The sequence below is a fragment of the Cyprinodon tularosa genome, unplaced genomic scaffold (genome assembly GCF_016077235.1).
Source record: "Cyprinodon tularosa strain WSP-4 unplaced genomic scaffold, ASM1607723v1 ctg103, whole genome shotgun sequence".
Lineage (NCBI taxonomy): Eukaryota > Metazoa > Chordata > Actinopteri > Cyprinodontiformes > Cyprinodontidae > Cyprinodon > Cyprinodon tularosa.
This window is the reverse complement of record NW_024037816.1, coordinates 223543-240832: the sequence shown is the minus strand read 5'-3', so window position 1 is coordinate 240832 and position 17290 is coordinate 223543. Positions and strand designations below refer to the sequence as shown.

General features: G+C 38.4%; 1 protein-coding gene across 2 annotated transcripts; it reads left to right on the top strand.

Annotated features, from left to right (window-relative positions):
* Positions 1–5584: 5584 nt before the first annotated feature.
* On the top strand, positions 5585–16571 carry cdhr5a (cadherin-related family member 5a). Of its 2 annotated transcripts, none has more exons than XM_038280612.1 (14): positions 5585–5862; positions 7024–7196; positions 7647–7706; positions 7799–7888; positions 7973–8059; positions 8907–9011; positions 9150–9269; positions 9763–9853; positions 10830–10927; positions 11020–11226; positions 11513–11626; positions 11708–11774; positions 13762–13922; positions 15612–16571. In XM_038280612.1, exons 1-14 carry the CDS (start codon positions 5772–5774, stop codon positions 16191–16193), a joined length of 2046 nt encoding a protein of 681 aa, XP_038136540.1. In that variant the 5' UTR covers positions 5585–5771; the 3' UTR covers positions 16194–16571. The 2 variants fall into 2 exon arrangements, with proteins under 2 accessions (XP_038136540.1, XP_038136537.1); XM_038280609.1 differs by having other exon boundaries at positions 9084–9269.
* Positions 16572–17290: the final 719 nt, after the last annotated feature.

Below are 17290 nucleotides of genomic sequence, written 5' to 3'. Positions count from 1 at the left end.
CTAGTTGCTATTACTGTTTTCATTTTTTGATGACTCTTTGAGGAAGTTCAGGTATAATTATTAGCAGGTGTTATTTCTCTTATAACAACAAGAAATGGTGTCTATACATCTGCTATTTTTGGTTTAAAAGGCATAATTAGGGTTCCACATAATAATAGTAATTTAATTGACTATTTATACTTCTAGAAATAGGATAAAGACAAGAACAAACAGATGAAGAATATCAACATTCATTTTATCTTACATAGATTTCCACACAGTCTATAAGTAAATTAGTACAAACATTAATGTCTGGTAAAAATGCTTGAATCTGGCTGTTTATTTTGGATATTATTAAATTCCAGATAAGATAGTGTTATATTGTCTTTTATAATTGTTAAAAGTGATTTTATATTTGAATACACTCATTCTACAGCTCATTCTTAGTGTTGTGTTTGTAGACGATGCCACTAAAAAAGGAAAGGAGCTATTTAAACAGTCGGACAGTAAGCAATATAGGACGATGATAAAAGGTTGTGTTTCATTAAATCCTTTACTATTAAAAATGCACTTATACATTATATGATTATAGGAAACACAGATATCCAGTAATAATGATGCAGGGGCAGCTTGTAGGTGAAGCAGCTGCCCTTCAGTGCTTCAGGTGATGTCTAAATAAACCAGGTGAAACTAAATATTTCCTCTTCAGGAATTCTGGATGGAGAATATTGACAGATAAATTTTTTTTTAAATCATATATATATATATATATATTGTATTTTTACAATTTTGGGATAATTTTGGTATAATTACTGATCTAAGTGGGTTGCTCTGTCGGGGAAAGGCACATTTTACATTTATATTACTGTATGTTTTAAAGCCTCCATACTCCAGTTAATGATAAATTACATACTATATTAGTTAACAATTATTGAAATAATCATTTAATATGATTAATTTTTTTCAGCCCCAGATAAAATACATGAAATGGGCTATGCAGAGTATCTACAGCCCAGATGTTCAACTTTTATAGTGAAGTTAATATATTAATGAATGTATTATTTTGCTTGATACAGAGAGAGCATAGTAGGCTACAGTAGGTAAAATATAAGAGTGGGGTTTAACTCTGCACAATTCTATATCTTCAAAGGAAAATCCTGTATTTACCTTCTCTCTTATAGTCGTTCAAATGAAAAGATTTTCAAAGTGGACAAAAGTCCTAATTCCACATTCATCAGAGCCGGTGATACTTCAAACATTGATAAACAGCATCTAATGAGTGTAGTGCTTATACAATTTTTATTAATGTAGCAAAAGGATGCTTCTCTCTTTTAACAATGAATTCCTCTTATTAGTTCGGATGCTTACATCGAGCTTAAAAAAGGGCATGAATATTGCATAGCACCAATGACACCCGACCAATAGTGTCCCTACCAAAGTTCAAATCAAACCTACGCCCTTGCACTGCATAGATAGACAGATCAGAAGGAAATGAGCTTTTAAAATATATGAGAACCTTCATAAACTGTTGCTCATTGATCAAAAGAGAACAAGCAGAAGAAGTATATTTTAAAGAACAGATGGTTCTTTTCAGCTTCATGTCTTTGTTGTGCATTTTATATCTTCTCCCCTTATCTTTCTGTTTCCTCATTTTGAAGATTGTAGTTTTATGTGAATAGAACTCTGAAACTTAAAATGTTCCATATTCTAATACCTTAAAACCACAAACTTAAATACTTTAGCTATATTATGTGACTGTCAAACAAAAAGAAGGGCAGAATTGGGAAGTGAAAGGAAAATGGTTGAAACATAGATGTGATTGTATTTTAAATTATAAAAAAATCCTAAACTGACTCTAAGGTGACTTTGTATATAAAGGGATTTTTTTGTTATTGCAGAAAAAAACTAAACGCATCTAAGCCAAAGACCAACAACAGAGTATGAAGCCAAACAAAGCTTACATAAAGCTCATTCTGAAATAGTTTGACCTGCGTGTAGGAACTCTGTGATGAGCTGGGAGATGCAAACATTTCCCCAAGCGATCTTAGAGATAGACAATCAGAGGGGAAGCCAGGAGGCCTTCTGTGACTGGGGAAATTGCAGACATCCACACTAGACAGAAGAATCTGCTGATAAAGACAGCAATTAAATATGTGCTTTATGGAATATTAGCAAGAATATAGATAAAAAAAAAAAAACATAATATGAAATCCTGTATACAATGTGTCAGAGGACCAGTACGGCCAAAGCAACCAGTGGGGAGCAGCTAAAATGAGACTAAAAGTAAACTTTTGGCGCTAAATGGAAACATTATGACTAAGAATCCTACATCTTCAACTATAACAGTTGTTGTTGGTGGCATCATGTTGTGGAAATGCATCTAAACCACCTCATCAAAGTCACCAGCATCTCAGTTCCAATAAGATGTAATTCTAGTTCAGGTGAGTTCATTCTAAATTGACTCTAAACCAGTTCAGTTACCGGTACTTAAGGACACCTTTGATCAATGCAGTCCTTTATAGTAATAATTAGTTATGAAATGGCTGTATTTCATTTCATGCAGGTACTCTGAAGGACCCACTGATGCCTAATCCATCACATTCAATGCTTGTTTGAGTTAGTGGGTGTTTCAACGATTGAGCATTTGTTATCATAATCATTTGGAAAATTTGGATTAAAATTTCATCTGAAATGAATACATTTGACTTAACTCAGATTAAATGTTTTTGGACGTGACCATCTGTGAGAAAACTCATATTCCAGCTGGACTGAAACCTTGTTTCCCCCCTGTGTGTTCACCAAAGTTATGTCATCAGCTTTTCTTGCTGCCAAAATCTAAACAAATGTAAATATTCTCAGTTATTGACAGTCTTGACTCACCATCTGATGGTGATCAGAGGTCCTGTTTATGGCAGCGTCTCTTCCATCAGTGTGCAACAGGACAGCGGTGGCTACACCTCAGCTTACCACCACCAGTGTGTGATTGTGTGTTGGAATAACTGAGTGTGAAAAGCTTTGGAGCCCTCTGACTTGAAGAGGTGCTATTAAAATACAGGCAATTTATCATTACGTTATGTGTGAAGTTCTGGCGCTCCCTGCTGTTCTAATCCCAAAACAGCAACTATTGCTGTTTCCTAATTGTGTATTAATAAACCCAGAATAAATAGTTGCATGTTGTGTGTGGACACATAATGAATGAGTCTGATGTGACGTCATGACACCATGAGCCTGTTGTTCCCACACAGTGTGTGTGTATGTGTGTTGGGGAGGGGGGTCATATGGCACACAGTGCTGTCTTGTCCACATGTGAAGCCCCTATGTGGTCTTCTTTGTGCCCCATTCTGTCATTATTATTGCCAGGGATCAGACAGGAAGGGCAGAGAGGAAAGCAACTCCAACTGTTTATTTTGTGTTTGTGTAAAACAGGCCTTGTCAAACTCACTTCTATATTTGGATCACTATGACTTAATCAAGTCTTAAAAAGGTTTCAGCCATATAATAAAACTTGATTTTTTTCATTTCATTTAAAAAGAGCACACTGCACTGGAAGCAAAAGATCATATCAATTTATTGAGCAAATAGGGCCACGATCTACACTCAAAATGACATGTTTTTATACTGAGGGGTGACAGATGCAGGAGTTTGCTGTGCAACCAGAGGGTTGTCTTCAGTTAAAGCTCCAGCTTTCAGTGTTGTTGTGTCTTTGGGCAAAACATTGCCTATTGATGGTGGTCAGAGAGCCAGGAGGGGTCTGTGTATGGCAGCCTCACTTTTGTCAGTAAGCCCCTTGTAGCCTGCCACGACCGGTGTGTGTCTGAATGACTAAATTTAGTGTAAAGCGCTTTGGTCAAGTCTTCTGACTTGAAAGAGTCCTATACAAGTATACGACATTTATGACATGATATGCCTTTTTTGGCTCTTAAGGGCTGGATAAGTTACTGTGGCTGGGAGGATTTTGCCTGCAGGACACTAAGAGAGAAAATTAACAAAAATTAACAAGTCGTTTATTTTATTTATCTAATTACTTTTTTCGTCGAAAGATAGAATTTGTAAAACCCTTCTTGATTTCGAGTTTATGTTGTTTGAAGATGTTGAATTTTAGAATTTTTTTTATCTAAGTATTTGAGCCATGAGCCGAAAGCATGAAAATTGCAGCCCAGTGTTTAGAATTAGAGCAGGGGTTTCGAAAATTACTGTAAGTATGGGTTTTCTATTCCACAATTTCAACCAAAATGTGCTCAGAGAAGCTAAAATGTATATAGAAATTATTTTTTAAAAACATAATGGAAACAGAAAAGAAAATTATACAAAGGGGGAAAGCATTTAGCAGCTTTTTAAAAGATCAAAAATATGCAAGGCAGAAGAATTTGAGATTAACTTTAAAAGTCGGCATCTTTTTAAAAAAAATCTTACTTATATAAAGGCAGCAAAGCAACACTTTTTAAGTGTGACATGTAGATTTTTTGGTTTTTGTTTACAGATGGACTTTCTGGAGTTTAATGCTGAGCTGGCATTTCATTAGAAACGATAGCTCAGCTCATATCCAGTGGAAGTAGGCAAACAATAAAGAGGAATATCACAAGCATAAGGAAAATGAAAAATTGTAAATCCAGAGAGAGAGTATGTTTAAGAAGATCATCAACCCTAGAACTAAACCCCATAAATCCCAACTAAAGAATTAAAACAAGATCTCAGTGGAGAAAGAAATATAGCATCTTCACCGAGTTCGTAGATCAACTGAGACCAGAACCAGCGTATCTAAATCCCTTTTAGTAGTCGCTGCAACTAGAAAAGAATGATATAAACTTAATCTATTTACCATTTAATCATGACAGCCTGCAGCTAGCTACCACCATGATGTCACAGGAACTTTAAATAAAGCTTTCATGGAATGTGCAATAAAACCAGGCAGACATGTGAAGTATCTCAAATCTTGCTATAAAACAAAAAGAAAAAGCAAAAAACAAAACATTTTGACAGGAACATGTTAAAACCTGGGGATTTGAGATTAGAGACTTCGATATATCCAATCTTATATTAACATAATTTCTATATTTATTACACAGTGATCAATCTAAAATAGTATTCTTCATAATAAAACATCACTTTCAGTCTGTATTGTTTTTAATTGATTGGCTAATAACATGTCAGTCCAACCGTATTATCAGCAACTGAGTCTATCTGAAGCCAGTTTGTCCATCTAATCAGCGCATTGATTTCTATAAAATTGGATGCACTGATTGCCTTTCTGTGTTTGCAAATACTTAGCTGCAAGGATGGCCTGAGAAAGTCACATGAGGTTCAGTGTCAACATTTTGCCACAACTGCAGAGCTTGGACAAAAAGAACAGCAAAGAATCATCAAGGAAATCTGAAAGTCTGCTGTGGTTGTAATTCGAATGTTTTCCTGTTATTACTGAATGTTAAAACAAAAGAGGGATCCAAATAGTTGTCTGTTAAACCCAGACAGTGCTTCAGCTGTCAGGAAAGTTTCCAGCCACTGACTTTCTGCTCCTGGACTCCTCCCAGAATGCTTCAGGGTCATCAGAACAGAATGACAAGACCAGGCTAAAGTAGATGCAAGTATTTTTAGTGGGAGGCTGTGAGTCTGGTGCTGGCAGGCCCCTAATGCGATATGTGGCCCTAAGATGAAGTCACAAACATCGCAACTGTAGTCGACTCCCACTCTCCAGGGCAGCACAGACAGAGCATTATGTGGCCGAGTACCAGCTGGTACCACGGGCTCTTCATCCTCAGCTGGACTTCATTCGCTGCTGCCTCTGGAAACAGGACATGGAACTGAAATCCAAGAAACAACCTGTGGATGTTCTGCTCGGATGCATCGTTGCCTTCTGCTTTTCTACGCTTTGTTGGGCTCAGAGACGTGAGTACTGCTTAGATTAGTCTGATGCAGGACGGAGCGGTCCTCCTTGGCTTTTAACAGCTTAAAATTCAGTTTCAAGCAATAATCTCTGATGGGGAGTACCAAAGCAAGTTTTCCTTTTATTCCAATGTGTGATATTACGGCTTTTATTTAGAAAACAGAATAAAAGAACCAGTAAAAGATGAAGAATAAGAAGAAAAAGATTGATGTGAAGGGTTTAGATCAAGGTAGCAGCTTCTATTGCTTCTTTTTTCTGCATAGAGCCTACTTTCAAAATCTTCTCAGTTTCTCTTTAATCGCACCTTATGTCTGGGATTAAACCTTTTTTTCTTTTCTTTTTTTTTATAAAGTCTGGAAAAGACAAAAACATGAAACTTACTCCATGTTTTTAATGAGGTCAGTTTAACTCTTGGATGGCTCTATGGTTGTGATTTGCATCCTGATTCCAAGGTGGCTGATTGCCAAGAGTAAACTAAATCAATTTTGATGACTTTGACAAAATCACAAGGCTGTACATTATTTCTCTACTGACAGATATACAAGTTTAATCTGGTTGATTGATAACTGAATCCAAACTAAAACAAAAAATGCTGACTCAGTCTCAATCAAAGGAATGTCTTCCTTTGATTGAGACTGAGTCAGAAAAACAGAATCAGAAATACTTAAATAATCCCAGAGGGAAATTACTTTTGTTACACACTCCAGTTACAGTTTTATATAAAATACAGCTATTATGTCCTGAAGATCAACATCTGACCTAGAAAATTATGCACTACTCTTATTGTGACTCAAACTGTTGAAAACTATGTAGCTTTATACCAAATAGGTTTATAACTCATGCAGTTTGTCGATGAAATTCATTTTAAACAGATAAACCAGAAAATACAAAGGACCATTTTTCTCTCTGTCTGACTTTAAGTCACACTAAACTTTTCAGTTTTGGGTCAGTTAGGATTAGTGCAAATACTTTAATCTCCTAAATGTCAGAATAATGAGAGAGGAATGTTTTTTTAGTCCATTTAAACTGTTTAGATTTTCTGATACACAATCTTTTGACGGTTGGAACTTTGGCCCATTCCTCCTGACAGAGCAGGTCTAAGTGGGTTAAGTCTGTTTTGTATTTGTTGAACTGAATCCTGGTTCTGTTGCCCCCTCTCACAGTCTGCACAGTGCCTCCCGGCCCGGTGACAATCCCTGAAAACAACACGGTCGACGTCCGAGTGGTAAAAATCATTCCTGTCAGCGATGTGACTCTGAGCATCTCATCGAACCCAGAGGATTTGTTTTACATTAAAGGGAATCTATTGATGGTGAAGAAAGGCCTGGATTATGAGGTAATTTTAGGAAATAATTGGTGATAACAAACAAAAAAAATGGACATCCACGTATGAGACAAACAGTCTGTAATACCGTAGTTTATATAACTCTAACCAAAGTTAGCTATGTGTTAATCTTAGCTTAAGCTGTGCCAGTGGATGTACCATGATGTCTGTTTATGATTAAATATGTAAAATATGGAGCAATTTAAAAAAAGTAGATCAATTATTTTGAAAGTTATCAAATGTCAACATTTATTCATACTATTAAGTTTTTGGCCTTTTTCGAGCCTGAATGATTTTCAGGTGAGACTTCACTGGCCAACAAAACAAAACTGTACTAAAAATAAGCATAAAAAATTGAAAGGAAGTTTTTAGAAGGTCTACAAAAACATCACAGCAAACCCCTGCATAGTTTTGCTCATGTAAAATTATCTGAATATGTAACAAAGATTTTCTCTTCCCCAGACACTTTCCAGTAAAACTCTGGTGGTTTGGGTAACATGCAGCAAGTCTGGCTCAACATCTGTGAGTAAAGCCAGAAACAAAAAGTTTTCTTATTAAATAAAGTGCTTTAATCTTCAAGCTAACATCACCTTTACTATCCCTCGCTCCTCCAGGTGAAAGAATCTGTTGAGGTTCTGGTAGAAGATGTGAATGATAATCCTCCAAACTTTGCTCAAAACCACTACGTGTTGGACGTGAATGAGGTAGACAGAGAGTTTTTTCTAAGCATTTTGCTAAAATCCTGTTCATGCTTCTAATTTAACCTATTTTGTTTCTGCATCCTGCAGCTCACTCCTGTGAACTCCAGCGTGGGACTGATAGAAGCAACGGATGTTGATTCAGAGCCACTTTATTATAGATTAGAGTCTGCAACTGTAAGACTTCTCTCAGCCTAGATACCTTCATTTACCATAAACAGGATATTTGTTTCCTAACGACTAATCAGTCTTTTTTTGATCAGATATTTTTTACAGCATGGGTTAAATTATTAGGATATTGCACAAATGATTTTTTAGTAAAGATGACAGTTTTATGAAAAAAAATAAAATAAATTTAACTCCACTCATATCTCTGGATGTGAAAGTGTCCATAATGAACCCTAACATTCAAACCTCCAACTATTTAAGGCGCTTTTGATAAACCCCAAACAAACGTCAGGTCCCTCCTGAAATTCCCAAAGACAGCAGAATCCAGTCTGCAGAAAGCTGCAAAAACATCAGAAAGATCCTATCAAATTAAAATATCAGTTTGATCTGATGAAAACCCATTGCCATGATTCCATATCACATAACTGAAGCAAAAAAAAAAAAAAACAATTCTGTTTATCACTATAGTGAAGCATAGTGGTAGCCTGGGTGCCATTCTGAACTTAGTCCCGCCCACAAAGTTTGAGGTCGGGGAAGTTCTGACTAGAATTGAGTCGGACTACGTCAGGCTAGCATAGTGATGGTAGCAGCAGCCTTAGTGTTCGCTATTTTCATTTGGAAGTGGGCATCAAAGGAGATGAATAATCATGCGGTAAATGTAGGCACAAAAATGTCACTTAATGCTAGAAGCTTTGAGATTCAACAAAAGGTTAAGCTTTTAGGGCCACAGCACCTCCCAGTAGGTCATGTGAAAGTGTGATAAAGTTTTAAAATGGTTTCTTTTCATATCAGACTCGTCAGTTCATCTAATTATAGATATTTTACTGAAACTTCTTTTTTATGTTTTCTAACCCAGGAGAAATATTTCCGTCTGGAGAACATCAACACACCAAAGATCCTGGTTAGAAGCATCTTGGACTACGATGTAGTGCAGAAGATCTCTCTGGTGCTGCATGTGCAGGTGCAAAACAAGGTTTTAAACACCACTCATTGCTCCTTTTCTTTTTCCCTGACATATAACTTCCATCACCAGGACACGTTCAATGGTTCGGCCTCCAACGAGCCGTTTTTTACCTCTGTGGCCATGATCACGGTGCAGGTGAAGGACGTAGACAACAGGCCCCCATGGTTCCAGCCTTGTCTCAGGACAAATTTGGGAATCGCCAAAATTTGTGTGAGCGGCGGATACAGAGGGAAAGTCAATCTCACTGAGAAGGAGGCAAGTTTCACAGCAAATGTCCACACCAGAAGTGGGTCTGTGTTTTACTGGGTCAGAACGATAACACTGAACTAAAAATGTGGGAAATATCTATCATGATGCAACTGCTGTTATTTGAATCTGCAGGTATGATGCGTTCAAGAGAGTCTGACAATCTGATCTTAACTATCGAATTACCCAAACTTTACTGGTGGGGAAACAGGCTGATGTAACCCAGTTTTTTTCTAAATGTTTTATAACTGATTACTGTTTGATCACAAACAAAAGGGTTTTTGTTTGTGATCACATCCCCATCCAGCTATTAATACACACATTAAACATTGTATAACAGCCTGTAAGCCAACAGCAAAAAAAAAACAGTTTGTTTATTCTAAGGAGTTAAAACATTTAGATGGTTATGCTTTACAGGAAACCTAATGGTTTGTTCAGGAGAATCTAATGGTGGTTTAGTTTATCTGACAGTAAAGTAAACTGGACTGATTTTGACCCACAGGAAGGCCCATTAGTGCTGGAGCCTGGACCAGTTTTCGCTAGAGATGGAGACAGGAACCGCAGTGAGCCAATCAGCTACAGAATCTTACGAGGTTGGATGCAAGAGGCTAATTGTTTTCAATATTTATTTTGTTTTGCTATATTTTGAATCATATTTTTTCTTTGCATCATATTACATCATTTTTAGGTCTTCATATACCAGGAAAAAATTCTAACATTTATTCCTGATCAAATTTACTTCAGATTTATAAGGATTTTTATAAGAAGAATAGTTTTACATAAAATAAATAAAATCATATCGTTATCATTTACTTTATGCATAATGTATGTAAACATACACACTAGAAACATATGGTAGCTGCGCTTCTAAATTAAAAAAAATGTATTTAAGCTGTTTTGGAGGTGTTTAGAAAAATGTTTTTCTATCCCTTAATAAAATATATTTGATAGCTTTGAAATATGAGCTGCACAAATTGCTCAATGGGGTTACATTTTACTTCTTATGCATGTACTCTATTAAAGCTAATCAAAGATTAATTCAGATTTCTCACCTTAACTCTTAAAGTTTTAAGGAAAAATGTACCGAATGAGTGCAGATACAAAAGGATTTTTTTTTGCTTTCTTGCCTTGATCAGCTTCTCACCAAATTCAGTAAACATATCTAATCACTAAATCCATAAAAATACATTAAATACCTGGCTATGCAAAATTAGCCTTCTCTATCTATAGTTGAAGAAGGAAAATAGCATATATAATGTGGCCAAAGTTATTGGTTTATTGTGTAAAGTATAATAAACTAACTTTAATTAAGACCAACAAAATCAACCCTTGGTTTAAAGTTTCCCTTTAGCCCATTTATTCTTTTTTTCGTCAAAGTCTAGAACTCAGGGTCTATTTATTTATTTATTTTTTTCTATAAATACACATGTAAGACATATATTCTTAGCTCTATGACATTGTAGAAACAGGCAGAGGTTTCAATAGCTTACTGTCTTATTTAGGAATGAATTGATGTGTAAATCAAAACTTCGTATTTTCTTTATTCACATTATTTTCTCTGATCTTCAGGAAATGAAGGCAATATATTTCAAATTGATGAAGACACAGGAAACATTACAATGGTGAAAGTTGCAGATATCGTTGGACCGATCATTCTGACAGTTCTGGTAACGTAGAAAAAAAAATGTGTTCCAATAACTATTTTAACTTATGAAACAACAGAAAGCTCTGGTTTTGAACATGCTCTTTATCCCTGCAGGCGTCACAGGTGACCAACAGGGATCAGTTTGCAGTGACACAGGTGACCATTGATGTGATGAAGAAGAGCAGGAACCCGCCCCGCTTTGAGAAAGAGCGATATGAAGGATTTATCTACAGCAACTCCGTCCCAGAAAGTATGATACTCCGAGATCGGAGCAGCAACAGGCCCTTCAGGGTCCGAGCACGAGACGAAGATTTTGCTAGTGTGAGTGACTCTCATGATTACTTCTTACACTGGAAAAACAATCTAGAAATAAGTGAAATTTCCTTAAATGAAGTGTATTTATCCTTAATTATTTTACTTTATTCATTAAAATACACAATGTGAAAACACTAACATTTTGTGAAAGCCTAAATAATTCAATAAGTTTTTGACCAAATGTCAGCAAAGAAGACATGACTTGTCTTCTACTTAATCTGGATCAGTAAATTTTTTGCTAAATATCTTCTGCAAAAGGAACCCCTTTAGTTGGTGAATTTATTTGTTTCAGGGCGTGAACCCAGATGTGAAGTATGAGGTTCAGTACAGCAGCTACGTCAATGTAACCCCTGATGGCTTTGTGATCCTGAAGAGAGTCGTAAAGACCGAATCCTTCGCCCTTCAGGTGACTGATGAAGCTGCTTGTAATTACCAAAAGTTTTTTTGCTTAATTTTTGACACTTTGTGCATTTTTTACTGGCTTCAGCTCCGAGCTGTGGATTCAACCACAGGAGAGTTTGGGTCTGCAGCACTTTCTGTTCAGGTCATACCTGGTAAGACTTTCACTCCAAACATTCCCATTTGATGTAATTCTTACTGAAATATACCGTATTTTCACGACTATAAGGCGCACTTCAACGTCTTTTTTTTCCCTCAAAATGTGCGGTGCGCCCTTTGGTGCGGTGCGCCCTATATGTGTTGTAACTGCGACTTTTGAGACCACCTCATTGAGGAGATGATGAAAGAGTGGCTGAATGTAAGGAGACCAGGTGGTTTTTTTCCACTCATCACCATCGCTGTTAATATGTGACTCCATGCGTGCCCATCTCACAGCTGATGTGAAAAACATGGGGAAACAAATTAACGCTGTGCTCGCTGTTCAACCGCTCGACATCGGTGTGAACCGGACCCAGCAGGTGCAGCAGAAGCAGCGAGTTTACATAGAAAGTCAATGGTTGACGCGCGTATAGGTGCAGCAAAAGGTCCCGCAGGCAGGCGCTGCGTCGGGAGCGTTTAAGCATCTGACGCACCGCCAACGCGCTGCTGCTGCTCCAGATGGAAAAATTGAAGTTTTGCTGCTGGACGCGCCGCATCAGCCAATCAGAGAAGCTGATCTGGGAGCTGACAGCGAGACAGACACAGCGCTCTGATGACATATGATATTAGCGCAAATGAAAAAGGCTGGATGGATGAGGAGATGATGAAAGCGTGGCTGAGGGAGGTGTATGTGAGGAGAACAGGTGTTTTTTTCCACGCATCACCATCGCAGTTAATCTGTGACTCCATGCATGCCCATCTCACAGCTGATGAGAAAAACATGGTGAATCAAATGGATGCTGTGCTCGCCGTTATCCCGGGAGGTCTGACAAAGGAACTTCCAACGCTCGACAAGCGGCCGTTCAAAGTAAGGCAGCGATGGATGACCGACAGAGACCACAGTTTCAGGATAAGTGGAAGGCAGCGCCGGGCAAGTTACGCCACCGTTTGCGGATGGATTGTAGATGCTTGGACTAACGTGTCTGCTGGCTCTGTTGTTCAAGCTTTCGCAAAAGCCGGCATTATTTCTGAGGAGCCGCGCTGCACGGAAAGTGACTCTGACAGCGAAGAAGGTGAAATTGGCATGTCTGATTTAGCGCAGCTGTTTAATTCAGAAACAGAGGATGATGACTTTGATGGGTTTGATTAATACTTTGTAATAAATACATTAATAAAGCACAATCATACTCAGTTTTGCTCCCTTTTATTTTTCTACCTGAAAACTTAATTCAACAGCAGCCTCTGGGCGGGTCTCCTCCTCTTCACTGCGGCGGCTGGCAGGTGTTTTTTCATCTAAATAATCTAAATCTTGCAGCTATATTTGCTGTGATCAGTGGTAATAAAGTAGTTTTAATATGTTTTTAAGTGAGAAAGTCCACCTGAAAACTTCATAATTGCAGTCAGTTCATCCAGATTATCTATTTCTGTCGGAGGCGCTCAGACCCCCACATACCAGCGGTGCACCGACAGTAGAAATCCTTTCATCAGCAGCCTCTAGGCCGGGTAGCCTCCAGGTTCACTGCGGCGGCTGGCAGGTGTTTTTCATCTAAATAATTTTAGCTGCAGGCACCAGGATACCGGTAATAAAAGCGAACAAATTCCGTCGGCAGGTTTCAGGATTTTAAGTTAATTTAGGAGTGATCACAGCGCTGTGTCATCTGCGATGTGTCTGTCTCACGGCCAGCACCCAGGTTTGATTAATAGTTTGTAATAAATACATGAATAAAGCCCAATCATACTCAGTTTTGCCCCCGCTGTATTTTTAAATACGCAGTAGAGGTATTTAAAGGTAGTAGAGGACATGTACCGGTATATAAAAAACGCGCCCTATAGTCCGGTGCGCCTTATGTGTGTGTTAAATACAGAAATGGGACACATAACTGAGAGTGCGCCTTTTAGTACGGTGCACCTTATGGTCGTGAAAATACGGTACTAAAAATGATTTAGCAGCCCTAATTCTGTCTGTAGGGTGATTCTGAATCATGTACCTGTTCTCTACTGCAGCTGTGGCCATCCCCTCACCTTCAAGCATCGGCTATCGGCCAGGTGACATGGCGCTGCTCGGCCTCATCATGGCAGCGCTCCTGGTTCTCTCCCTCATCGTGATTGGCTTCTTGGTTTCCCGCTTGGGGAAGGAAAACACAGGCCTCAGGAAAATTTGCGAGGTTAGCTTTTTTGGTAAAGGGAACTTTACAAAAGACACAACACTGTGCAAAAACGTTAAGTCCCCCCTATTCTCTCCATAGTGAGTTCTCAACCTGGAAGCAAAATATAAAGTTCTTTAGAAAATTGGCACAGTATTGCACATCAGGAAATATAGATATTTTTGTTCAAAAACAAACAATGTGGGTTTTTTCTTCATGTTTGTAGACTTAATTCTAAGTATTTTTTTTTTTTCATATAATCAAAAGTAAAATGAAGAAGCCGGTAGGTGAGCTACAATCTGCAGCTGCTGTGCAGGTTTTATGTAAATGGATAATCGTAGCCACGGATAATGATGGGATATTAATAATCAAAACAATCTGTTCATTTTAGCTGTAGCTTTTTGACAATGTTCAAATTAATATATCTCCAAGTGAATGGTGTATAAAAGACTTTGGATCCTGAAGGAAAGACAAACTGACTTTCAACATTTTTACTGCTAAGCTAACTGCAGCCACACCTGGCTGAAAATATCAAAATAAATGCACTTCCTGTGTTTTACTGGAAAGAAGATATTTATCAAATATGCATGTAATTAATGTCTGAGAACAAACAGTATGGGTTTGGATTCTTAGCCTACAGTGATACAGTGTTAGATGCACCCTAGAGTTTGGTGATTTAATTCACTTTAACAAAAATACCTCTGGACATTTGGGTCCTTTAATGCATGAAAAACCCTAAAATAAATTCAGCTTTTTATTGAAGCAGCAGCATTTCATGACATCAGAGTAAGGCAAATGTGTGCTGATCATTTAAGGTCAGACAATGGCTGCAAGAGAACAGCTCCCTGCATGAACTGGCCAATACCTACACTCATAGTAATGGGGGGGGGGGCAAGCTTTGAAATGACAGAGACAGTGATAAACAGGTCTGAATGGGAACCAATGTTTACCAGGCTACCACACACTGAAAAAAAGCTGAAATCTAAAAATTAGTGCATTTGTTCTTTAATTGAGGAGATAACAGAGACATTTTGCCAATGGAACAAGACAATTTACATTTAAAATAAGAAAACACAGTTGCATTGTCTCATTTCAAGTGCATATTATCAAATTTTCTTATATAAAGAGTAAGACTAATTCCATTGGCAAATCATCTTATTTACCTACTCAAATTAAGGGTACATACACTTAATTTAAGACAATTTTACTCATCTTTAGATTGTTTTTGCAGTGCAGGTACTGAGGAAGATGGTGAGGAGATAAAAAAAATAGACATTCAAAGGTCAGTTTTTAGAAATGCAGCAAAGAGTGGTGGTTAAAGTGTCATCACACCTATTAGGTGCTATGTACACATTAAATTGTTTTTATGAAGAATTTCAGTCAAAGCCTTTTCTATTGTACAACCACAAACATAAATAGGTAGAGCCTCTACTTGAGCTTTTTTAATTAGTAAAAAAAAGGGTCATCAGGAGGACAATGATGTTTAGGAGTATATTCAGATCAACCCAGAAACAGATTGAAAGTCCTTAGCACAAAGGCTCTAGAAAATTTAGTTGTAAAAAACAATGACTTCCAATAAGGAAAGTAATTTTCCTGCCTCTGAAGGAATGTTTTCTGTGACGTTTTTCCTTCTGCAGTTTTCAGTGGAAAAAAATACTGCTGTAGAAAGGTGGGTTTTATTTCTAAATCATTTTGCCTCTCCTCCTTCAGTGCCTGGGGCCCTGTCTGCGGTCCGATCAGCCTCGGAGCGGCCACAGAGACTCCCTACAGTTCACCAACGATGGCTTCCAGAATGAGAGCGACCCAAGTCGAGGAGGAGGCGGAAAGCGGTGGAACAACATCATCCCCCGGCGCAGCACCTTCCCCCAGCCCAGGAGCCGCATCCTCCCCCTGGAGAGACGGAGCCGCCTCTGCTCCACCTGTGGCGTCTACACCAACCACGTCACCAAGTGGAGCCCCTCGGCCAGGAGGAGCTGGGGGGACAGAGACGAGTACAGCATGAGGTCCATCATGTCCAAGCAGCGCAGGAAGGAGGGCCAGAAGACAGTGTGGTTCAAGGAGAGCGAGGACTCCTCGGACATTGAAGTCGAGATTATCCCAGACACTGTTGGTAGAGTGGAGGAGGAGACCGAGGAGGAACTGGAGGTGGAGATGGAGGGGGTAGTCAGAGACCCTGCTGCCCCTCTGAGAGAACCAGAAGATGAGCAGGAGAACCAGAGCAATGAGCAGAACAAACAGGCAGAACCTGGAGATATGAGCTGTGAGAAGACTGAGCAGGAGGAGGAGCGCTGACAGCTGAGGTCAGACTGAGCTGAACGTTGCTGGTTTTATGACTGCAGAACAAATACTCATTCAGGAGAGGATTCAGAATCTGGGACAGCATTCCCAGGATCCAAATGGGAATCAGTAGATGAGAAAAGTCTTCATATTGTGCTGGTCCTGAAGCAGAGTAACCGATCAGGGCCGCAAACGCTCTGCCCTTTGATGAGACCACTTCATTTCAGAGTTCTGGGTAACACAACTTCATTCACTTAAATAACTTTACACCCTTACAGGTGTGAGGCTGTTTTCAAAGCTGCACTTTAATGTTGAGAGCAGGGGCGGATCTAGAAAAATATTTATGGGGTGGCAAGAGGGGGGCAGGAATTTTTTAGGGGTGGCAACATATGGCATTTGTTTACACTGAATTTAATCACAGTTATCACAGTTTGGTGAGAATAGTATGTACAGTACTAGTGTTTCATGTTAAACAGTTCATATTAATAATACATCGTACAATGAGATCTCACTTAATAGGAGATAGAACAATGATAACACTACTTCTAGAGGGGCATTATGACAGGAAAGGTATTAAGGTAAGACACAGGTGCTGAGTTCGCAGATGTGTGAGATTGACTGTCAGAGAGGCAGCTTTGCAGCATTTGCACAAGAAGAAACGATAGAAAGAAAAAGTTCCCCATCAGAGATCTATGGACTGAGCTGGAATAAAGTGAGCAGAACTACACAGTAGAAATAAATGGGTCAAGGCACCCGAACAAGGTACTGGACATCTATGTAATGTTTACTCTGAACACACATTTACCCCATTTGTTCCTCAGTAACTTCACAGACAGCAGTTAAGGCAACATGAAAGGGACATTTCATGCATGTAAATATGCTGTAGATAGAGCTGTATATGAAGGACCAACTCTGCCATATTTAAAAATAAATACAGAAATAAATAAATGCTCAATAAATAAATAAGCATACAATTAATTGCCACCAAAAATACAATCAACAAATAAATGTAATTAGAAATTATATTATAATGGCAGGCAGAAATGTTAAAAGGGCAGGCAGAAAGAAATAGCGGCGAAGAAATAACTAGGGTAAAAAAAATACAAAGGAAG